This window comes from Mastigoproctus giganteus, chromosome 14 (genome assembly GCF_048544385.1).
Source record: "Mastigoproctus giganteus isolate SK-2022 chromosome 14, ASM4854438v1, whole genome shotgun sequence".
NCBI lineage: Eukaryota > Metazoa > Arthropoda > Arachnida > Uropygi > Thelyphonidae > Mastigoproctus > Mastigoproctus giganteus.
In genome coordinates this window covers 38,030,181-38,056,499 of record NC_143588.1, presented here as the reverse complement: position 1 = coordinate 38,056,499, position 26,319 = coordinate 38,030,181, and the positions used below count along the sequence as shown (strand labels likewise).

The 26,319-nt window shown below is 36.8% G+C and overlaps 1 protein-coding gene across 9 annotated transcripts in view; it reads right to left on the bottom strand.

Annotated features, from left to right (window-relative positions):
* LOC150075069 (paired amphipathic helix protein Sin3a-like) overlaps positions 1-26,319 on the bottom strand; it is a 718,000-nt gene that overhangs the window by 287,796 nt on the left and 403,885 nt on the right. For all 9 annotated transcript variants that reach the window (XM_090389145.1, XM_090389146.1, XM_090389142.1 and 6 more), the window contains one exon: positions 23,290-23,376. In XM_090389145.1, coding sequence (XP_090245271.1) covers positions 23,290-23,376 — 87 coding nt within the window. The remainder of the gene's footprint in view (positions 1-23,289; positions 23,377-26,319) is intronic.

The window sequence follows — 26,319 nt, the reverse complement described above, 5'->3', positions numbered from 1 at the left end:
TGCAGACCTAGAATTTGGGGAGTACAATGTGTACAGACATGACAGAAAGGGAGGAGGGGTTATGCTTTTAATTAAGGGAAAAAAATCCAAGGAGGTACAGCCAGTCGACATGGCTAGACGGTGCAGTGTCCAGTGAGTTTGGTGTGACATAAGCACTGGGAAATCAAAATTGAGAGTAGGAAGTATGTTATAGGCCTAATGACTCTGATGAGTATAATAAACAACTGTACAGAGAAACAGAGTGGGCCAGTAAATCAAAGAGTATTATAATGGGAGATTTTAATTTCCCAGATATTGACTGGAATAAGTGGATTGGTAACTCACATATTGTAAAGGCTTTTGTGGATTTATTGGAAGATTGTTGCATACAGCAGCAGCATTTCGGGAGGCAACTAGAGGGAATAACACTCTTTATCTGATTATCAATAGTGATTCTTCATGCATTAAGAATCTGCAGATAAAGGAACCACTAGGTGGCAGTGATCACTGTGCTAAAGTGGGATTTACTCAAATAGGTAACTACAATCAGGAGTAAAGGGAAGGCTTTTTGCTTTTGTAAAGGTGACTACAGAGATCTGAGACAGAATGTAAATTCTATACGGTGGAACAAACTGATGATGTTACCAACAGCAAATTCAAAATGGGAAGCATTCAAAGAACTTATCTTGGAAGCTACTAGGCTTCCATACCAACTAAGAAATATTGTTCAAGGTTTAGGCCTAAATGGATGTCAGATGAACTAACTAGACAAGTGGCAGAGAAGAAAAATGCATGGGATACATATAAATGAACAGGTGACACGAAAGCCTATGAGAGTTATAAGCTGGTCTGTAACCAATTCACAAAGGAGGTTAGGCAGGCAAAGGAATATTACAATAAAAGTTGGGCAAAGGAAACAAGGAAAAACAGCACAGAGTTCTTTACTTATGTAAAATTCAAGAAGAAAGGGGATGAATCAGATTGGTCGATCTGATGTCAATGGTTCAACTGCTGATGATCCTGCTCAGGTAACTAACAAACTAAATGAGTATTTTGCATCTACATTCACACATGAGGAGTTATTCAGGGAGGGGAGTGCCAGAGGTGAATTAAACTCTGGCAGTGATCTCGATGGTTTTGTAATAACTGAGAATAAAGTGGAGGAGAAGTTGTTGAAGATAAACATAAAAAAAGTCACCTGGGATGGATGGGATCTATCCAGTTATATTAAAGGAAGCAGCAAAGGAAGTAAGCAAACTCTTAGCCATAATTATGAGAGCTGCCTTGGACTCAGTGAAGGTATCCATGGAATGGAGCTGTGCAAATGTGACCCCAATTCACAAAGGAGGATCAAAGGGCAACACAAGTAATTACAGACCTGTTAGTTTAAATTCTGTTCCAGGGAAATCAATTGAGGCAGTGGTTAAAGAAGAATTGCAGGATCATCTAGACAAGAGTTCAGTTTTAGCTCGGAAACTTTTACTCGGAGACAAGTAACACACCTCTGTTAAGAGGTGTGTTACTTGTCTGACCAATTTTATTGGATTTTATGATGTGGTCACAAAAGAACTGGATGAAAAGAATAATTTTGATATCATATATTTGGATCTTAGAAAGGCTTTTGATACTGTTGCACAAAGTGCAGCACTGGAGGCAAATTGCTCCTATGATGTTTGAGTGGGAGAAGATGGAGAGTGGTAATCAATGGACATTGCTCTTTGTCAACTAATGTTATTAGTGGAGTCCCTCAGGGTTCAGTGTTGGGTCCACTGAAGTTTAACATTGACAAATGTAAAGAACTGCATATGGGCCGCAGTAACCCCCCAGAGTAATGTATTGGCTGTGTGGTACTACACTGACATTGGTAGAGAATGAAAAGGACCTGGCTGTAAATGTGCAGAAAGATATGATATTTTCTGAGCAGTGCAGACCGTCTGCAAGGGTAGCTCATGGTGTATTCTCAATGATAGACAGGAATTTTTCTAGCAGGGATAAGGAGGTGATTATCCCTTTGTATAAGGCAATGGTCAAGCCACACCTTGAGTACTCTATACATGTCTGGAGGCCTCATTTTAAGAAGGATGTGGAGCTGTTGGAACAAGTACAGAGAAGGGCAACAAGATTAGTGAATGGAATGAAGGATTGCTCTTACGAAGAAAGACACTAATTTTGCAAATTACAGTGTCTGGAGACGAGGCACTTGTGAGGTGATCTGATTGAGGTGTATAAAGCCTTGAATGGTTTGAGCATACTCAATGCTGACGGGATACTTCCTCTTGCTCAGAATAATCGCCCAAGAGGGTACAGATTTAAATCGAGGAAAGAGAGTTGTAAAACTAATGTGAAGAAGTTTGCCTTTAGCCAGCGGGTGGTTGATTTCTGGAACAAACTTGCATATGTCGTAGAAGTTGGTAGCTTAAATAGATTCAAGGCAGAACTAGACAGAGATCCGGAGGGGGTGGATGGATGAAATGAGAAGGGTGCTTTTTTTTTGGCTGATGCTATATAAGCTGTCTCCAGAGAACAGAACTGTACCCAGTTTTATCGAGCAGTGTAGTACTGTTGTTGCTGTTGTTTGGTTTTTAGGAGCATTAGCAACTAAGGCCATATTGCTCCGGGATATGCGGTGGTCATTCTCTGACCTTTCCGCATCCTCCATATTTGGTGGTGACTGGCTCGAACCCCGGTCTAATCAAGAAGCGTGTGCTATGCACTGCTGCTCCTTCCCACCTGGCTATGGAGACGCCCAATGTAGTACTGAATGTAAGTGAGATTTAAGCTGATGTCACAGCCTAAATGCCCAATCTATATGATCAGTTGTGTAGTTATTGAACTAACATCTTCTGAAGACTTTTTATTGTTTACTTCTCTCTTCAACACTTCGGCAGTATCATAAGAGACTACTGTATAAATGAATAAATTAATGGAACCTCTCTCTCTCTCTCTCTTGTAGAAATATGAAATGTTCTCGAATGAAGTTTACCCCCCGCCCCCATATTTGAAGCTGATAGCTTAAATAGATTCAAGGCAGAATGATAGAGACATTTTGAGGGAGTGGATGGGTAAAATGAGAAGGGTACTTTTTTGGGCTGATGCTATATAAGTTTACTTTCTTGTATCATGTGCCTTCATTAATGCTAATTTAAAACTTATAAATATCAGTTTTTCTAACCGATTTTGTTTTCTGCAAGAAAAAACTGCAAGCTCAACACATAATGGTGTCCTCTGAAAATCATATTATGCACTTTTTTACTCAATGTCCTACCTGATCTGATAAAAAAAAAATTTAAATAAAAGTGAAATAGAGAACTTCTCAACAATCTCACATTCATTTCATGCATATTTAACTTAAATTAATTTGATTTTTCCATTTACATTTTATTTCCATTTTCTTCCCATTTTCCAGTAATAGAAGTGAAAGGCAAAAGCAAATTCACTATTCAAATGTGCTCAACTTATTCCTTGTGGATTTAAATAAAAACTGAAATGCAACATTTATTTCATAGTGTGTGTAATTAATAAAATTTAAAAAAAAAAAGGAATAATATATCTATACATTACATTAAACAAGTTTTCACTTGTTTTCACTTATTCACTTATTCAGGCCAATGGGAGAAGAGGGTGGAGAAATTACGTAACTACAAATGTGCAGTTAAATAATTACCTAGGTCATTTCCTGATCAGATTTCGATCAGTGCGTTTCAATGTTGTATAATATATTCTCATATAAATAATAACATTATACAATACAAAACTATACAAATATTTACAAAATACTAAACTATTTACAATCATACCTCCACTTTTGCTAAATGGAAGGAACAACAAATGGGTTACTGGGCAGAATCAGACACTTGTTAATGACAATGTATAGTGCATATGCGTGACGCATGCCAACATTAGCATTAGCTGAGGCATATGATGCAAAAAATCAAGCTTACAACAGCATCAGCAAAAAAAAAAAAAAAAAAAAACACCCTTCCCATTTCACCCATCCAGTCACTCCAAATGTTTGTCCAGTTCGGTGTTAAATTTATTTAAGCTATCAATTTCCACAACAACAGATAGAAGTCTGTTCCAGCAATCAACAAACTGCTGGCTAAAGGCAAACTTCTGCACATCTATTCTACAACTGTCTTTCCTCAATTTGAATCTATGCCCGTCCAGGTTCTTAATCTGAGAAAGTGGAAGTATCGTGTCAGCATTGAGCCTCTCAAATCATTCAAGACCTTATAACACCTCCAATCAGATCACCTCCTGAGCAGAATCATCAAAAGTTGAACCATCGATATCGAATCGACCAATCTGATTCATCCCCTTCCTTCTAGAGTTTACGTAAGTAAAGAACTCTTTGCTGTTTTTCTTTACATCCTTTGCCAAAGATTTCTCGTATTCTGCCTTTGCCTGCATAACCCCTTTGTGACTTGGTTAAAGAAAAGCTTATATCTATCATAGGCTTCTGTGTCACCCATTAATTTTTATGTATCCCATGCATTTTTCTTCTCCGCCACTTGTCTCATTAGTTCATCTGACATCCATTTAGGCCTAAAACTTGAACAATATTTCTCAGTTGGTATGAAAATCCTAATAGCTTCCAAGATTAATTCTTTGAATGCTTCCCATTTTGAATTTGCTGTTGGTAACATCATCAGTTAGTCCCATCGTATAGAATTTAAATACAGGTAGCCCTCGATTTACACTGGGGTTAGGTTCCTGGGGGGACAGGAGCAAATGGAACCTTTTATATCATGGAGCATGGAGTCAGTGGGAAATCACAGGGTTAGGTTCCAGGCATCAAAAATTTTACCTACCCCTTTTCAATAATGGTATACTTAAAGCAAAGAAATAACCTTTTTTTTAATTAAAAAAGTGTTTTATTTTTAACCTCCATAAATACATTTAAATAAAAAATAAATTAATACATATACATACATGAAACATTTTGACAGTGGCGTAATGCCAAAGTTTTAGTTGCCTCTTGAAGGTCCTGATTTAGGATCTGCTGTTGACAGCCCTGATTGAGAAGATTGCCTTTTATTGAAGACAGGATCAAGTGTTGATTGCCTGGATTTCTTCCTCCTTTCTTTAAGAATTTCAAAATATGGGCTCAGGTTTGATATGACACTCCTTTTAACTGTGGCACTCCTCTCCTAGTCGTGATCAATGGCACAAAGCCCATTAGTGAGAAACTCTACACTTGCAAGGATCTGTTGTAGATCACTGATCTTCATAATTTTTAGATGAGAGTCTTTTTCTGTCTCTTCCTCCTGCTGTCGGCTAAGTTTTGCAGCTAGCTCTTCAAAGTCTTCATTTGAAAGAGTCTCTGCATGACTCTTCAAGAGCTCAGTTTCATCTTCAACTGTAACTTCTTCTAACCCTGCCTCTTGTGCCAGCCAGTCTTCTACAACATTCTGTTGTGGCTTGAATCCTCCGAAGTCATGCACGAGATCTGTGAGAAGTTTACCCCACACTCCATTTAGACAACTGACATTCACTTCTTGCCAGGCTGTGTTAATGTGATTGATGCCCTTTAAGACATCAAATGACCGCCAATATTCTCTGATGGTAATGTTGGCACATCCAAAGCTTTCACCATTTCTGTAAATGTTTGTTGTAAGTAATAAGCTTTAAAGGCAGCTATTACCCCCCCCCTGGTCCATAGGTTGCAAAACTGATGTTGTATTAGGGGACATGTAGACAACATTAACTTTAAGAGGCATTCTGACTTCACCCAGATCTGTAGGATGTCCAGGGGCATTGTCCAAAAGAAGAATAGCCTTGGTTGGTAAATTTTTGTCATTGGCGAATTTGAGAACAGTAGGCCAAAAATAGTTGGTGTACCAATCCAAGAAGACATCCTGTGTCATCCAAGCCTTCTTGTTTAACTTCCAGTACACAGGCAACATGGCTTTGTTTAAACCTTTCACAACACGCAGTGTTTCTGAATGGTACACCAATATTGGCTTAAATTTTGAATTGCCTGACACATTTGCTCCAAACAAAAGTATCAGCCTGTCTTTTGATGCTATAAATCCAGGACCCGACTTTTCTTCATGGACAATGAAGGTTCTTGAGGGCAACTTTTTCCAATAAAGGTCTGTTTCATCAATATTGAAAATGAAATCTAGGGCTAATCACTCTACTGTACTATTGCCTGAAACTCTGCAGGGAATGTGGCAGCCGCCTCAACATCTGAACTTTTTTTTTCGCCAGTAATTTTCACACTTCTGCATTTGGTTCTTGCTTTAAATCTCACAAATCATCCCTTGCTAGCCAAAAATATTTCATTGCACTGACCTTCTTTCTTCTTTAAGTCTTCAAAAACTGACAGCCTTTTCAGTTATTACAGCTTGGGTCAAGGGAATGTTTTTTTTGTTCAAATCACCGACCCAAAGTGTGAGCAATTGCTCCATTTTTTCCAAAAGCTTATTTCTACTGTAACTAACTTGTGTATCACTTAGTCTTGTAGCACTTTGAATCGAATGTTTTATTTTATCAGCATTCTTCATAATTGTAGTAACAGTCGACGTAGGCATATTCACACACATCAGGGCAGTTTTCACCAGCTTCCATCCTCTGACTAACCTCCATCTTCTTTTCCAATGTGATAGATTGACGAGCCTACGTTGACTGTTACTACAATTATGAAGAATGCTGATAAAATAAAACAATCGATTCAAAGTGCTACAAGACTAAGTGATACACAAGTTAGTTACAGTAGAAATAAGCTTATTTTCTTTGAACTTCTTTTATCAGACATGGTGTTTCTTTATTCTAATTAAATTAAAAACTTAATAACACGACTGGCAAAAGCTGTACACTGCTATTAATGATTATGTATTTAACTCATTAATAGTACAATTAGTATTAAACTTCCAACACGTGTACATGGCGTAAACAACCACCTGAATGCTTTACCTCCTGTCACGAGTGGCTACTTTGAGGGCGAGAAGTTTTCTCGTCTCTGATATGGCCATGCTAATTGCTGATTGGTTCAATTGTTCTCGATCACGTGAACAGTGCATGACACATATCACAATACAATGCCCATAAATCTTGTCTGATGACTTTAAATTTTCAATTCATAAAAAAATAGCAAAAATAAATAAATAAAAATAGCCTTGTGGTTAGTGATAGGCGCTATTGCGAATCGGCGCAAAACGAGGGCTATGTGTAGCGTCTCAGACTTCCGTAATCGGCTTTACGAAAGCAAAAACATTTCCTTTACCCCCGATGGAAGTTACTTCTTTGAGTAAATCCCACTTCAGCACACTGTGCTCACTGCCACCTAGTGGTTCCTTGTATCTGCAGATTCTTAGTGCGTGAAGAATCACCACTGATAATCAGATCAAGAGTATTACTCCCTCTAGTTCCTGCACATGCTGCTGAAGAAAACAATCATCCAATGAATCCAGAAAAGCCTTGCTAGTGTGTGAGTGACCAACCCACAAATTCCAATTAAAATCCCCCATTATAAGACTCTCTGATTTATTGGCCCACTCTATTTCCCTGTACAGTTTCTTATTATACTCATCAGAATCATTAGGCCTAAAACACATTCCTACTCTTAATTTTGATTTCCCAGTGCTTATGGGCGCCTCTGTAGCCAGGTGGGAAGGAGCAGCAGTGCATAGCACACACTTCTTGATTAGACCGGGGTTCAAGACCGTCACCACCAAATACGGAGGATGCGGAAAGGTGAGTGAATGACTGCTGCATATTATCAATAGCATAGCCCCTACTCCCTTCCTATCCTGTCTAATCTTACTGTACACATTGTACTCCCCAAATTCCATTTCTGCATTCCTTATATCTGTGTGACACCACATCTCTGATATCCCAACAATATCTGCCTTCGATGTTTTGTCCAACATCTCAATTTCATCAAATTTATTTACCAAGCTCCCAGCATTGGTGTACATGCAAATATACATGAACCTGTTCCTATTATTAGGTACTCTAACACAGCCCATGTGCTTACTTATACTGCAATAACTCCAAGCAGTCTCTGAAATCTGCTGCATCTTGTTTTCCAGGTGCTTCTCATTCCAATAGAAGCAGTGCAAGAATCACTTTCACCACTGCCAGTGGCTACTGTTAATCTATTATTCTGTGTATCCCCCGCCAAGCTAGCAGTTTTCCGACCCGTCGAACACTGCCGCGATACCATCAGCAAATATTTTTGCACCCTTTCTATTTAAGTGTATCCCATCCCTGCAGAAGCAGTCTCTCCTGTCAACAAGCACCAGGCTGAGAAAAATTCTACCTACGTCTTGAGCCTTGCACAATCTCTCCAGGGCCAAATTGATCGACAATGCTCTCATCACATAGTCCCTCCTATCGTTTCTGGGCAGAATTGCAGCCACTTTCAAATTCATCTCCCTAATTCACAGCTTTTTTTCAACAGTCATCTGTCTTGTCAAGTAATTCCACTGGTTGATTAGTTAGTTAGTTATTTGGTTTTTTAGGAGCATTGGAAACTAAGGCCATATTGCTCCGGGGATATGCGGTGGTCATTCCCTGACCTTTCCGCATCCTCCGTATTTGGTGGGCACGGGCTCGAACCCCAAGTATAATCAAGAAGTGTGTGCTATGCACTGCTGCTCCTGCCCACCTGGCTACGGAAGCACCAATTCCGCTGGTCTCCTACTCTTAATATCATTAGTGCCAACATGTACAACATATCACCTTATCACATTGTAGAGCAGATATCATCTTAAAAGATGATATCTGCTCTACAACGTCATCAACTTTTGCCACTGGCAGATATACCTGGTCCTGTTCAACCTATCCCTTTTGCACATATGTTCCCCATTTCCCTGACAATAGAGTCACCGACAACTACTAGCATCTGTACGACCAGCACATTCTGTATTGGGGGTTGCTGCTGTGTTGCGTGATGTTCAAGTGAAAGCGCTGACTTTGATCAGCTGAGAGCTTGATGGGCTGCTGAATGTAGATCCTTCGAGGGCATCCATCCTATCCTTCAAGCTATCATATAGGCCCATAACAACAATGAGTTGTCACATGATTTCCTCATACTCCTTAGATCGTGCACACACAAAGACATTCCTCTTGGCAATATCATGTCCCATCCCTGATTGCTCCACAAACATGGACGGTACATATAAAATGTACTGCGACAAGCGATACATTTTAAAAGGCTGTGATTCAGAGGACAACTGCCCCCCTCCCAGTTCTCCCATGAGCCACAGCACTCACATTAGCTTGAACCTTTTGCTTTGCTGCTCTGGTCTGAGTCATGATTTTGATTCAATTTCAAATAAAATTTCAATTTCAATACAAAATTATAACCCTAAACTTATATCGTAATGCAGTTATAACACACACACACACACACACACACACACACACACACACACACACACACACACACACACACACACACACACACACACACACACATTTTTTTCAGTATCGAGTATTATCTCCGAGTTTCGTTACATAACTTCCATATATAAGTTCAAATTAAACTAGGTACTGTAACTAGGAATATAAAGCTATTTCTAGAAAATAATATGCCAATTAAAGTCGATAAAACAGCAAAAATATAAGAAAATTTCTCTATTAGCAGAGCCATAAAAAGTTCGCCTGTACCAGGCTACTCCAGTTGCCAAAATTAACAAAAAATTCTAAATGGGAATCATTCAGGAAATTAATTGTACCCACTGCCAAAGCTTTTTTTATCCAACCAAGAGATACTGTTCGAGGGTTAGACCTAAATGGATGTCAGGTTTCAATGGGACTTGTGAAAAAGAAGAATAATGTGTGAGATGCACATAAATGTCACAAAGGACATTAGCTAAACTAAGGCAAATTACAAGATATCTGTGAGAAAGAATGCAACAACCTCACTGCTTACATAAATAGTAGAAGGAAGGGGACGAATTACATCAGTCCACTAAATATAAATGGTTTAACTACTCATGATCATACTAGTGGCTTTCTGACAAACTGAACAAGTATTTTGCAATTAAATCCATGTAAGGATACTAAAAGTGTATCAAATAATAACAGGAAGCTGAATAATTTTGTGATATCACACAGCAAAAGGTAAAACTTTTAAAGCTAAATGTAAAAATGGCAGTGGATTGGATCTATTCAGTTATATTTATTATTAATAAATAAACTATAATAAAGTTTTATTACCTCCTTTTCTGCTTCCTATGAAAGGAAGCAGAAAAGGGGGTAATAAAACTGTCTGTCATGATTATGAGAGCATCTTTGATTTTGGATATTAGTAGTAACAAATGATAAAATCATATGTCATTACTAATATGAAATCATATGTCTACTACTAATATGAAATCATATGTCACTACTAATATGACAAATGATGAAATCATTTGTCACTACTAATATTAGGAGTAAAACCAAAAATTAAAGCTATTAAATAACATCAAATCACAACACACCATGATAATGCTTGGCCACACACCCACCCCACAACTCATATGAAAACTGCAAATCTACGATGGAAATTTTTGCCTCATTCTACATATACTATGGTCTAGGCTCCATCAGACCCCCCTCCCAATTCAGGCATTCTTCGTGTAAAACACTTTGTCAGAGATGGGGAGCTGAAAAACATATCAAGAGGCTGCTTTAAAAGCAGGGCTCGTGTTTTTACCACAATGCATATGTGGACTGGAAAAAATGATAGCAAAAAACGTAATAATAAAGGAGAATACAGAGAATAATGTATAAATGCTTCCCAGTGTTTAATAAATGATATAAATTTCAACTTTTATCTGTTATACTTTTATGGGCCAAAGAGACATTACTTAGGAACTGACCCTAGTATTTTCATTTAGTGAGCTTTTAAAAATGTGTCTACTGTTTCTTGGAAACATAAATAAAATACAGTATACTAGAAGATTTTTAAACATTCACAGATGTGCCTTCTTTAAATTATATATGTAATGACTGTCTAAAAGTTAAATTTGCCTACATATTCTAGAGAGCCTACATACAAATATTTCTTAAAGGACTAAGGTTTAAAAAGTGCTATGGAATTAAGTATCTCACCACAAGTCGTAAAATACTTTGTAATGGTACTGCTGCCAGAGAATGTTTTCACAATAAATTTCTTCTAAAGATAATGAATGGACCAGTTTATAATGGTGATGAAAGTGGTTCAGTCTGGAGAGTTTTACCAAAAATAATTTTGGTTAATTAAAATCATCTGTGCTAGGTTCCAAACTGAGCAAAGGAAGAGTGACATGCCTGCCTTGTATAACCCCATCATGGATTATCCCGAGATATCTTGTTTTTAGTTTTAAATGTTATTTGGAACCACACGAAATATCTCAGGATACAATAATACCTAAAGCAAACAATTCCAAATTTAGGACTGAAACATATTTTCTCTGGTATTTATCTGGCTAATTTTGCATTAGGCAGGTAAATCCTGAGTTTTCTCAGGATTTTCTTACGCCTGGCAGCAAACGACTGGCTTTCATTTTACTTATATTGTACAGCAAAGTCAGAACAGTAGCGCACGTACCTGTGCGCCAGTAAGCAAAATGTAATTTGCCATCCTAAATGCAAAATACTGAACCCACGAAAATAATTCACAAAACCAATATTGAAAAATATTTCGGCACCATCTTGAACTGCCACCCGTAAGCAACATTTACCTCGCCTGTCCACTTGTGGCGGCTGTGTGTCAGAATGTAGTTAGGGTGTGATTACTGCTTGTGCGTTACACTTCGCTGACCGGGCTAGCCGGGTGGGTAAAGTGCTTGCCTGGCAACCCAAAGGTCGTGGGTTCGATTCCCGCCTCGGGCTTGGATCAAAGTACTGCAAAAACCTTGGGAAGTGCATTATGGCCACAGAAGCCTATGCGCCAACAACTACCAAAAAAAAAAAAAAAAAAAAAGCTTAAGCACTAATTTATTAAAAAAATCTGTATAATTTGCACACATTTTGGCGTACATGAGATAACTCGGGATAGCCCAAATGGGTTAATTACTCCCATGTATTTCCTATGAAAAAATTAAAAAATAACACAAAAAACTATACAATGAGTATTCGCATGATGCATACTTTTAATCTGTAAAATAAAAAAAAGTTGATCCGTTATGGCACATTTTCCAGAAAAAAATGTTCCGGGAAGGGGTAAATCCGAAATCATTTTACATATACAATTTTCACAAATGAAGTTATTATTATTATTAGCCATATGGTGCAAGGAAGCCTGAGGCTTATGCTGCACCGGCCAAAAAAAAATATCCCTATTACCCTGAGAGAGAGAGAGAGAGAGAGAGAGAGAGAGAGAGAGAGAGAGAGAGAGAGAGAGAGAGAGAGAGAGAGAGAGAGAGAGAGAGAGAGAGTGAGAGAGAGAGAAAGGAATCACCAAGAAAGAGAAGAATGATGATATCCAGCTCAGGACCCTGGGTGTGCCAAGCCCATACTCACCAGATGTGAGCCCCTGGGAATTTTTTCTGCTTTTGTTTTTCCATAACATAGTCACTGCAAATGTAACAAAATATATTTCGATTGTTTGCCCAGCACCAAGTTGCCATTAAGATGCAGAACATGAAAATCATATTAGAAGTAAATAGTAGTTAGCATAACTATACTAGAAAACAATTGAATACGGATGAAACTATTCACAGGCTCAAAAATTTACCTACCTGGATATGCACACAGTTATTCTTTTTTAGGGTATACACAAATATATATATATATATATATTTGTGTGTATATACATATATATATATATATATATATATATATATATATGTACACACACACATGTACTTAACTTATTTATACATTTTTGTTTCTTGATTTTTTAAGGAGTCCTTATGTGCTGTAAGCTAAGCTATACATACGATCTACATTTTTGTTTTTAAATTGTTGTACTACCTGGGAGCACCAGGTTTGTAGTTAAGTACATATACAACCCATGCACGTGTAATGTCTAATTGTCCACAGACAATAGCATTAACAATGAAGCCAATATTTACAATACTTATGCCATTTAATATTTAAACCTAAATGTGTCTCTTGGCATAATTCTAATATATATATATATATATAAAGATAAAGATGCAATGATATTAAGAAAGTCTTATCAAACAGGAATGGGCTATAAGGGTTTATGCAAAATTTATAAAATATATAGAAGACTGGATTATGGATCCGGGAACTACGGTAGACATAGAAAGGAAGCAACCATAATGAATAATGGACAAAAAGGTAAAATTAAGTATATTTGTGTATGTGGTAGGGGAGTTGAGCTTTAAGGTATAGTAACTATGGAAGAATAGGGAGAACCTGTAAGTAAAAAATCAATTTTCCTGAAATAAATATAAAATGCAATTAATAAGCTCATAATAATTGTAAGAACAAAAACTGTGGGTCCCAGGACTTTAACTACTTCTTCAAAAGGGTGGACAGCAAAAATTGTAGGAGCCACAAAAATAGTCCAGGTCTCTGTTTCTGTTATGATGTACACGTAAAAGGCATACGTATACACCACAGCTGACCTGAGAGAGACCAGAATTAAGAAGAAAATAATAAATAAACTATAAAATAAAAATAAAAATAATAATGATAAATAAAAACCTGTGGAAAGAAAAGTATACAATTTAAACTCAAAAATATCTAAGAGATGGGGCAAAGACAAGAGAACTTACTGTCTGTATGGACCGGAAGATATTGTTGTCAATGGTGATTAAAGGAGAGCTAAGTGTTCACTTGCGGTATATATATGTATATGTCAGCTGAAGTAGCCCCATGCAAAGGGGGGGTGTAAAATCGTAATCTAGCACTGTACCTGTGTGACAGGGAAGTGAGCAATTAAACAGATGAGGCAAAAAGCCAGCCAGCAGAAGTAGCGCCTGATGACTGGACAATTGCCCCACATGTTTAAGTCAACAGTGGCAATGTTAAAGAAATCAAAATAAGATAATGAGATAAAAAAATAAAAATATAAGAATATGCAAAAATGATGACAAGACAAGAAACATAATACCCCGTTAACAGACAATCCGGGAGCATGAGCTTTCCACACTGTGAGACACGACAGAGTCAAGGGGGGTATGAAACTATACAATATGTACAAGACAGAATGTAAAGGAGGAGAGTAAAAATAAAAACATTACAAACTACAACCCAGTTTGTAGTTTGTAATATTTTTAAATTTAATAATGTTAAATGTTTTTGTGAAGTGATGGCAGATGCAAGCAGCTGGAAATTTATTATGTAGTAATTTATTGTACAGTATTTTAATGTTGTCTGAAAATAGGCTGATGTTATTGCATATTGTAGCATTTATACATTCGGAAAGAATTATGTTTGCATGAACGTTTTTAGAAATGTTAGAGTGCCAATGGGTAAAACTGACTACCTCAAAGCTAAAAGCTTCTCTTTTGTTGTATATGTTGATAGTAGTATGGGGGCTGTCGATTTTTATGTCTAGGTAGTTGGCTGAAAGGTCATTATTATTTGTTTTATCCAGGGTTAGTTTTGCGGGGTAAAAACCAGCAAAATGACCTTTTGAATTCCATAGTCAGAACATCTATCATTCTTATATGTTTGTAGTGACAATTTGTGTAAGATGTCCACTTCCATGTCTTAGGTGTTGTCATTCAGCCGGGTGTTCTTGTGATTATGTGTTCATCCTTTCAGTTTCTTTGTGACCACGATGATAATGATCACTAGACAGATGGCTGATGGGTGTTCTGGTCTTTACAAGACTTGGAGCAGCCAGAGCTATTGTGGAAGGAGTGAGCAGGGAAAGAGGGGAAGGGAAGAAGCAGAGTGAAATGAGTGGATTGAGAAGTGAGGATTCTGTCCGTATGTTATTTTTCACATCCAGGACATCATGATATTGCTAATAAATGAAATATCATCATGATATTTCATTTATTAGCAATGTGCTTTTGAAAGAGGTGTACAGTCTGCATCTTCTTCAGCATATATGCCAATATGCTAAGGATATGGTTATTCCTTACATGAGGAATACCCATGTACCAGCAAAACAGCTTCTAGGGTATTCATCATGAGAGGAATACCCTAGAGGATGCTTCACTGACACTGGACAAATTCACTACAGTATACAGTCCCCGACTTGATATGCCAGCCCCATAAAGGCTTCTTTGGTAGTCAGTGACATCAGCTTATCATAACTGGTAGTTTGACACAGCATGCACACCTCTAGGAGCTATGTGCTGTGCAGGCATATTATTTGCATCAGAAATCATATGCAAGGAACATTACTAGAACACATCGCTGGAGAAACACTGGTCTAGACAATAAGTGGATTACCAGTGATGTGTTCTAGAAATGTTCCTTGCATATGATTTCTGATGCAAATAATATACCTGCACAGCACATAGCACCAAGAGGTGTGCATGCCATGTCAAACCACCAGTTATGGTAAGCTCTACAGATCCACAATAAGTCCTTGTATTAAAAACTGTGTGCCTCCCATCAAACCCCGCCGTCTCACTGATTAAAATGTTATAATTGTATATTTTCTTGCTTTTATTTAACTGGGTTAATATTTTTATATATTTTCTTTTAAATTTCATGTATGTTCTTTTCATTGTTGCAGCACACTATCACTTATATATTCATATATATTATATATGCACATATATATAATATATTTGATATATTATATATATGCATACACATATATATTATATTATATATATATATATATATATATATATATATATATATATATATATATTATAAATAAAAGTTATAAACAATATATACAAAATACATATCTATATATACATATCACAAATTGGAAGTTATTTCTGTTGGGTATATTTAATAATGCACTTATGATTTGTTTCAAAAGCCTCCACAGCCGAGCGGGAGTGCAGTAGCACACGCTCTTTGAGTAGAGCAACTCCGTAGCCAAGTGGGCAGGAGTGGCAGTGCGTAGCACACGCTTCTTGATTAGACCGGGGTTCGGGCCTGTGACCACCAAATATGGAGGATGCGGAAAGGTCAGGGAATGACCACCGCATATCCTCGGAGCAATATGGCCTTAGCTGGTAATGCTCCTAAAAGCCAAATAACAACAACAACAACAACTTTGAGTAGACCCCGGTCTATCCAAAGAGCATTTGAGTCAAACGGTCAATCTGCCAATCCGCACTGGACCAACATGGCAGATTATGGTCCATTTCCCTCAGCATGAATTGTTGAAGAGTCCTCCATCTTGCAGTGGGTTGATAATGACTGCAGTTTACCTTTTACCTTTTATTTGTTCCAAATGCTTTTAAATGTCTCTTTTTTGATCATACATGAATTGCATGAAATTTAAAATAAAGGAATTATTTAAAAGAACATACATGAAATTTAAAAGAAAATATATAAAAAAATTAATACAATTAAATAAAAACAAAAAAATATATACAATTATTACATTTTAATCACCGAGACGGCTGGGTTTGATGGGAGGCACGCAGGTTTTTAATACAAGGACACTGTCAATAGGCTTACCCTCAGCTCCTCTTCTACCGACTTTAGTCTCTCTCTCTTTTTTTGTTTAATCTCGTTTAAAGCAGAAAACCCTATTTCACACAAGAAGGAAGCGGAAAACGGTAATAAAATTCTAATTGCCTTTTTCAAAATTCGTAGAAATTCATTTTGAATTCTGATCCAAAATTTGCTAATATTAGTGTTATCAAAGTGAATTTCCAGCAACTCGTCACTACGGATCTCAGCCAATTCTTCTTCCTCTTGCAAATTAAGTTCTAATGTTGGAAGGTTTCTTGCTGCAAATGGGTCTCTTACCCACATATACATTTTGGTATCAATGGATGGGAAGTAATGCTTAATTTTTGTCTTCAACGGCTCTAATATTTCGTTTATTACACTAATTATTTTAGTATAATTCATTTTGTCAGTCAAAGGAAAGATTTCTTAATTTTTTTCATTTACATATTTTTTCCATATACTCAACTTTTCTTTAAAGGAGAGCACAACTTGTCAGTAGAAATGAGTAAATTTACTTGACATTTGCATATTGATATTTAATTTTTTTAGCTGTGTGAACAAATATGCTAGAAAAACTAATTTACAGCACCAAATTCATCACTTAAATAATCAAAAAATTCTGATTACTCCAGTGAAAAAAATATCAGCATTTCCTCACATAATTCATACACATGCATAAGTACATTTCCTTTGAATAGCCACCGAACCTCAGTAATGCATTATTAAAAAAATAATGATCGATTCCAGTTCCTTGCATAATTTTCCAAAAATACATATTTTTTGTGGTCTAGTTTTTATATTATTTACCATTTTAACCACTTGATCAAGTATAATATTTGAATTGTGTCGTTTTACTAAGTTTACAAATCCTTTTAGTGCTTCTGTTATTGCAGTAGCACTGTCGGTACTAATGCAAACATACGACTTCCATAGTAAACCCCACTTTTGTAAATAATTATTCATTACTTCGAATATATCTTGGCCGGTTGTTCTTTCGGTAAGTTCTTTACAACAACAACAACAACAACAACAACAACAATAAAAAAAAAATTAATAATCATGTCATTTTCTATAAACCTGACAGAATTATCTACTTGCAACGCAAACAGCCACCCATAATTACTAATATGTTGAACAACTTGTTCTTCAATATCATTGGATATTTCTTTTATATGCCTGCTAATTGTGCTGTTCGAAAGTGGTACTGTCATAATTCTTTTTCCAGCTTCCTCTCCCAAAATACCTTTCACGATTAGTCAACATACTGGTGAAATTACTTTCTGTAATCAGGTGAGATTTCTTTTTTTCCTACCAGTTCGGCTACTAAATAGCTGGCTTCTTGCACTTTATGGTAGAGGCTTGCAGTCTTTTAAAATACTCCATAGGTTTGGACGATAAATTCTTGTGTTTCATACAAAAATGATGCTACAATTTACTCTGATATTATTGGATATTATGATATAGTTACAAAGGAACTCGATGCAAAAAAATAATTTTGATATCATATACTTGGATTTCAGGAAAGCTTTTGACACTGTTGTGCGTGGAAGACTACTGTACAAATTGGAGCAGAATGGCATTAAGGGTAAGCTGCTACAATGGATAAAAGAATGGTTGAGTGGGAGAAGACAGAAAGTGGTAATCAATAGGTGCTGTCCTTCGTGGACTAATGTTAATAGTGGAGTCCCACAGGGTTTGGTGTTGGGTCCAATGTTCTTTTGTATATTTATCAATGATACTGATGATGGTACAGCAGGCCACCATTATAACACAGTTTGCTTTACACTGATTCGCTATAACGCTGTTCTTGTATTATAACCCATATCTGACTATAATGCTGTCACAGATCACTATAACGCTCTTTTACAGAATGCATTTTTTACATATTTAACAAAATTGTTTCATTTGACGGAGTCAATAGCTTGAAAATGAATAGCAAAACAGCATTAAAACGTTTCCCATGCCGAATTGAGAAATTTTCCCACGCTCAGTGAAATTTTCTCGCACGCTAATTTAATTGCAGTATAGTGACTTGTTACGTAGTTCCGAGATCAACATTTAAAAAAATTATCAAGTATATTGTGTAATATTTGTGTTATAAATTTATCCGAAGTCCAGTCATCATTGTTCGTTTGTTTGTTAGGTTTTATTGGCGCATTAGCAACAAAGGCTATAATGCGCCAAAACTAGGTGATATTTAAAAACGAGTCATCACTCAGTACAGTATTAGACAGTGTCAAAATTAAAAAAAAAAAAAAAAAAAAATTGTCAAAATTCCAAATGCATACGAAAACCCCTTTCAGTCTACCTTTCAGCGACTACTTCCCAATACTATTAAATTATTTTATTGATTTATATTTATATTTTATTTTATTTTATTTATTTATTTTTATTTTATTTTATTTTATTAGATCCTTGCCACTGAAATCTCAGGAAATTAGGTGGCAGGACCTGCCAGAGTGAAAACGTAAAATTACTGGGTACCTGGTCTGCCTCCCCGAGGCATAGTGTGAACAACGTTGGGCCCCAGCAGGGGTCTAGCGGCTAAATGGCCAGAAGAACAACGAAACACAACACTACACTTACAAAATCCATACACTTTTAAATCTCTGGCCTTCCCAGTGAACTGGTACACCTACAATGAAAGCAACGCGGAGATGGGGGAAACCCCTGGTGCCGTTAGACACGAACACACTATACTATACTGTACATCAATTTCCTGTAATTCATCCAAATTCTTGACACGTGAACACATAAAATAGTATTTCTTATATTTCATTTCCTATACATTTTATACTTCATTTTTACATTAAAAATTAGCTTTTTTTAAAGTTATTTAATAGTCATAAAAGAACTTAAATTGAAAAACAAACAATAAATTAGCATTTACCTTAGATTTGAATTGCAGAGCTATGAAATCAATGGCGGCATACTGATGTTGGGACTATCGGGAGTCAGATATCTTTTCAGTCTTTTGTTCCTACTGGCAAAGAAACTGTCCAAAGTGGACTGTTTTTGATGACATTTTTGTAGCTTCCCGAAATAAGAAATAACTTTGCCTTCCATTTTTCACATTGCGAGTTCAGTGTTTTCAATGTTGGGGTGGTTTTTTACCACTTCTTTTAAACGCCCCAACAAGAAATGACAGTCTTCAATTCTTCAGCTGGCACTTTTTGGGTGTCTTCTTCCTCTCCCTCTCCATAATTTTCTCTGACTCTTGTAGCTCCTCTGTTGTTAGCTCATGCCCATGAGCATCAATAAGGTCCTTCACATCTGCTTCACCAACCTCCAGACCAATTGATTTACCAAGCGTGACAATAACATTTGTCACCATCATCTTCAAGTCCGTCAATGGCATGGATAATTTTCTAAATTAATTAATTTTCCAAGCACTTACAATTAGCCTCACACAGTCCAGGATGTCAAACTTCGACCTCCAAAAATTGTTGAGGGTGACAGCATTTTCACCAGAGGTCACTGCAAAGCAACTTGCTAACATTTTCTTGGTGTAGATTTTTTTGAAGTTTGCTTTCACTTGCTGGTCCATTGGTTGAAGAAGAAGAGTGGTGTTGGGTGGCAAAAATTTGACTGGAACAAAGTCGAAATATGCCTCAAGGGATTAAACAAGTTTGGGATCATGGCCTGGAGCATTATCCAGCAAGAGCAGTGCCTTCACAGGAAGCTTATTTTTCTAAAGATAACTCTTCACTGAAGGAAAGAAAACTTCAAGCGCCCATTCGTTGAAACCCAGGCCTTCTTGATACTGCACCAAAATACTCCCAGCATGCCTTTTTCAACCTTTTGTTGTTTAAATATACTGGGGGGTTAGAGTGATACACAAGCAAAGGCTTCAGCTTGAAATTTCCAGAAGCATGGGCACCCAACAGGAGAGTGAGCCTATCTTTCATAAGCTTATGCCCAGGTAAACTGACTTCATCCTTAGTGATGTACATTCTCCTGGGCATAAGCTTCCAGAAGAGGCAGGTTTCGTCGATGTTAAAAACCTCTTGGGGAAGATAACCCTCCTGACCAATAAACTCTTGGAATTCAATTTTAAAAGCCTCAGCTACTTTTTTTTTTATCAGCATTGGATGCCTCCCCATGCCTTTCAACACTTTTGATATTTGCCCTCTTTTGAAGGGCTCTAACCAGCCTCTGCTAGCTTTAAAGTCCTCAAAGCACACAGTCCTGCCACTGGTTGATGGAGTTTTTAAGTTTCAGATCATCACAGATCTGCTTATCACGTTCACAGATAAATTGTCTAGGCACTGGGTCACCCTTCATCTGATTTTCCCTAATCCATATCAACAAAAAGCCTTTCCATTTCCACAACAAAGTCTCTTCCCTTATATACTGATGTCGAATCATCACTAACTTTGACACTCTTCAAAATATCCATTTGTTTTAAGTATTATAGAAATAATCGATTGAGGAAACCATACTCATGTATCAATGCACTAATTTTTACTCCATCTCTTGCTTCACTTTAATAGAAATTTTATTCTTAACTTGTGGAGCCATTGTTATTTAATTTCAATTTATTTAATTAATAAATTCAAAAATACCACAATTAAATTACTGTAATTATGTATGCTTAACAAAAAACAGACTGCTTACACACTGAACAAAGGCATCAAACAGAGCATGGAACAAACTGTAACATGTGGGAATGTTCACTGAACAGTAACAAATATGTTAATTGGTTGAGAACAATTTTACGAGTCATGTTCCACATGCCATGCGTCAGAAAATTTGACCAATGTATTGTTCCAGCTGTATCGAAAAGCCATCGGTAGCTGCAAATATCATTGGTTCTTAAAATAAAAGATTGTATGTAGGTATATCGGTTCCTGAGAATATCGGATGCCAAGGCCCCTCTGCTAATACTAATAGTAAAAGAGGCATAGGGTGGCCAGCTTATTTTTCCATAAGTGTGTCAAGTTCTTAAGCCGGAATTTAGAAAGTTCCTACTGCAAACTGAGTGGAGATATTGGCCTTTGAGGTCTGTCACAGACTACCTTCCAACTATAACATCTAGGGCCTGCTAAGTAAGAGTCTAAAATGTTGATGGAATTGGCATTCAGGTGCACTTGAGATTCAATTTGATTTGACTCACAAGTGGAATCTGAATTTTGGTGAACTCTGGTTCTTCTAGGACAAACCTTCTAACTGTACCTGCAAGAGAGTGGGACTATCAGTAACAGTCCCACTCTCATGTAGGTACAGTTAGAGTGGGACTGTCAGTGACCCCTCTCCCCCCCCTCCATCTATCATGTCTGAAAACACTGCATCTGGTATACAAGAAGTGACTTACAGGTGTGAACCAAGGTAAGCATGGGTCAGGGTGTGCTATTAATATAACATGGAGGAACATCCCCCTCTCGATAACTACACGATTCTAGGTGGTAGATGACTCTCATTAACAATACAATACCATACTTCAAGATGCTCCATCTCTTGCATCATATGAGAAAAGCCTTTTGATATTATGATGGGAATCATGGTTAGCTCCAATGTTCGAGGGTTTCTGCAACCTGGCTACTGGATGGTCAACCATCCAGTAGCTTGTGTATAACTCACTGTCCGCAATGACTGGGAAGAGCCAAAGAAATATAGATGCAGGAGGCATTCTGGAGGCCATATTATATCAAGGAGGCTAGGTATATTCTTGCTGTGCGTAGACACCATATCCAAAAAATTTGTTAATTCATATAAGTTCCATCCTCTGCTTTTATTTTATCCACTGAATCTGCTGTGAATAACCAAAACTAAAAGAGCAAATTTTTTAGCAAAACAATCAAAACCTTCCAAACACTTGCTCATTCATCTGATAAATATATAAGGTTTCAGTTCCAATCTTAATAATGTTCATTTCCACCTACAATCTGCCAAGCTCCATTTATTTTTTTTTTATTCTCTATCATCAATTGCCTCAACATCCACTCATCTCAGTTGCTCTACCTATTCAATCTATGACTCCTCTCACTACAAAGATAATACTCTGCATATATCTATTCTAATATTCCCGTCAGAGATTTCCTAACAAAAAATGCACATAAACATTCGGCACATATGATAGTCATTACCATAAAATGCGACATCTATTTTTGCATTTCCTTCTATGCACTATATGCTGTTGTTTTGCTTATTTGCTTATAAATATCGATTATTGATGTACATCATCTGTCATACAGATTGAAACTGAAAATCCTACAGTACGAGGCAATTGTCATCCCATTTTCAGATTTTACAATGCATGGAATATGCACAGTACAATTCTTATGAAATTTTACATTGTCTTCCTTTGCCATCATATAGGTGGACACTGCTAGTTAGCATCTCACTAAACAAATACTCAAGACTGTACAAAGCAGAGTAGAATGCTATTATGATGCATTTCTATTTTATAACTTTGAAACATTGACTATCAGAGCACACTTGATTGCTAAATAATTAATGAAAACAAACATAAATTCACAAAATTTTAATGTAGTTTTATTTTATTTATTTTTTTGTGAAATGAAAAAAAAAATAAATAAATAAATAAATAACTCAGGTTTTTCAAAAAGATAGAGAAAACTTTTGCCACCAACTATATTAAGACAGTGAGGTGGAGAAGAGTGAAACAGAACAAAGTAGATGATACCATTCCTGCCTTCTTCTGGTATCCACATTGTGATATTTCTCCACCCCCACCAAGATTAATACTCTTACTATGCAACAAGAATTTAAGTTATTCCTCACTTCCAAGCACCTTTGAATTTTGATTAAATATTTTATAAAATATAAATTTTTGAATAAACGGTGTCTAAATACCTTGTCAAAGTAGGCAAATTCATTTAAAGTGCCACATTTCCCTGCTTCTGCCAGAGTAACATCTTTCAGGGAAGTCATCCTTGGTTTCTAAAAAATTAATTCAACAATAAATAATATTTATATTCAAACTTCATACACATATGGAAAAATTTAACAATTTTCTTTGTTTTTTCAAATAAGTGCAACAATTATTACATATTCTTATTTGCAGTATTTTTGCAGTATATTTCATGCTGTGAATGACAACTGATATCAGAAATGCAAAACACTAGTATGCATTCAATTCAGTACATAACTTGAAAGAAATAGGCAAGATCAGGTCTGTCACAGACGACTACCTTCAAGATCTTTCCATACCTACTATGGAAGGATCTTGAACTGCCCTATTTCATTAAAATAGTTTTAATGAACTGCACTATTTCATATTAAAATAGTATTTTAATAAACTGCACTATTTCATATTAAAATATGTATTTTTCATTGGCATGCACATTGTCTACTTATTTAAACCATGTTAATGTAATCTGATATTAATGAAATTCGTTAACAAACACAGTGAAATTTCAATTACTATTCCTGCACTTACTGAAACCCAGTCTCAGCTAATGGGTCTGTTAAAGGGAGTTCTTGTCTGACCAATTTGATTGGATATTATGATGTGGGTTGCCTCCGTAGCCAGGTGGGCAGGAACATCAGTGCGTAGCACACGCTTCTTGATTAGAGCAGGGTTCAAGCCCGTGACCACCAAATACGGAAGATGTGGAAAGGTCAGGGAATGCATATCCCCAGAGCAATATGGCCTTAGTTGCTAATACTCCTAAAAACCAAACAACAACAAACAAACTATGATGTGGTCACAAAGGAACTGAATGTCAAAAATAATTTTGATATCATACACTTGGATTTCAGGAAAGCTTTTGATACTCTTGCACATGGAAGACTGTTGTACAAATTGGAGAGGTATTAGTATTTAGTATTAGTAACAGCCGCATGGTGCAAGAAAGCCTATGGCTTATGCTGCACCAGCCAAAAAAAAAATCCGAACAAAACAATGATTAAAAAAAATAATAATAAATAAATAAATAATAATAAAATAAAATAAATAACTAAATAATAATAATTAATAAAAATAAAAAAAATACCATCATCCTATGCGCTTCCCTTACTCAAAAGTACTATCCAGATGACCTCCGAATTTCCCCAAACTGTCGGCCTCTACCACCCATGAAGGCAACTCATTCCAGTAAATTATAACTCGCTGACTAAAATAAAACTTCCTGCAGTCCAATCTAAACATTTTCCCCCCGTAACTTGAATTTATGTCCCCTAGTTCTAGCATCATTTATAATCTTGAAAATTTTGTCCTCATTCATTTTACTCATGCCTCTCAGAGCCTTAAACATCTCAATCAAATCTCCTCTAAGGTGTCTAGTTTCCAAACTCTGCAACCCACATATTCGAAGTCTTTCTTCATAAGGACGCCCTTTTGCCGAACTCACCAGGCGAGTTACCCGTCTTTGCACCGTTTCAAGAAGCTCGATGTCTTTCTTTAGGTGCGGTCTCCATACTTGAACACAGTATTCCAAGTGTGGTCTAACATAAGCCTTATATAATGGGATTATCACATCCCTATCTCTACTTGCAAAAGTTTGATAGATCATCGATAGGACACCATGGGCCTTCCTTGCAACCTGTTTACAATGCTCAGAGAATTTCATGTCTGACCGTATCGTAACACCCAAGTCCCTTTCCTCCAGTACTGGGTTTAGTTGAATTCCACCAAGTGAATAAGTTTTTTTGGGATTACTGTTTCCCAGGTGTAATACCTTACACTCTGTTGGATTAAAGCACGGCTGCCATTTTTCTGACCATTCCTGAAGTCTATCTAGGTCTCTCTGAAGAAGCTCAGCTTGACAGTGATCATTAACTACTCTACCAATTTTAACATCTGCAAATTTAGACATGCCGCCCTCTATCCCTTCATCAATGTTGTTTATGAAAATTAAAAACAACAGTGGTCCTAATACTGATCCTTGGGGAACCCCACTTCTTACATCAACCCAATCTGAGGAATAGCCATTTATCACAACCCTCTGCCTCCTGTCCTGAAGCCATCCTTCTATCCATCTAAGGATTTTCCCAGTGATTCCAACCTGTACCAGCTTATAAAGCAACAGCTCATGTGGGACTGAGTCAAAAGCTTTGCTGAAATCTAAATAAACAATGTCGAAATTATTCCCTAAATCCAGCTAGTGAATGACCCTTTTGAAATAGCGAACCAGATTTGTTAAACATGATTTTCCCTTTACAAAACCATGCTCAGTATCCTTGAGAATTTCAATTCGATCCAAATGATCCTGAATTCTACCCTTTATCATTGCCTCCATGATTTTCCCTACTACTGAAGTCAGACTGACAGGTCGATAATTTCCAACTTCACTTTTAGAGCCACCCTTATGTATGGGAGATACATTTGCACTTTTCAAATCCAAGGGAATCTCCCCAGAGTCTAGTGATGCTCGCATAATTAGCCTCAATGGTTCAATGCACTCGCTTGCCGCCTCTCTTAAGATTATAGGGTATATTCCATCAACTTCAGGAGCCTTACTGGTCTGTAGGCTCGAAAGTTTTTTCATTAAATAATCTTGCGAAATTTCAATATCATTAATTACATATTTTTTAACTTCGCTCCCACAATTTCCCATTGCCACAAAAAGGCATTTCATTTGTAAATATTGATGCAAAATAACTGATGAGTTCATCTGCAACGGCAGCTGGTGTATTTATTACTATCCCCTTTCCCTTACGTAAAGGTCCGATCTGGTTTGTCCTGCTCTTCTTGGCATTTATATATGTGAAGAATTCTTTATCCCCCCCTCTTTGCTCTGTTTGCTAGTGATTTCTCATAAACTGCCTTTGCCTGTCAAACCTTTTCTGTGGCTCTATTATACATCACCTTGTAGCTGTTATAGGCTTCAGTACTTTTTATTGCTCTGTAACCTTTCCATGCCACCTTTTTCTGATCAAGTA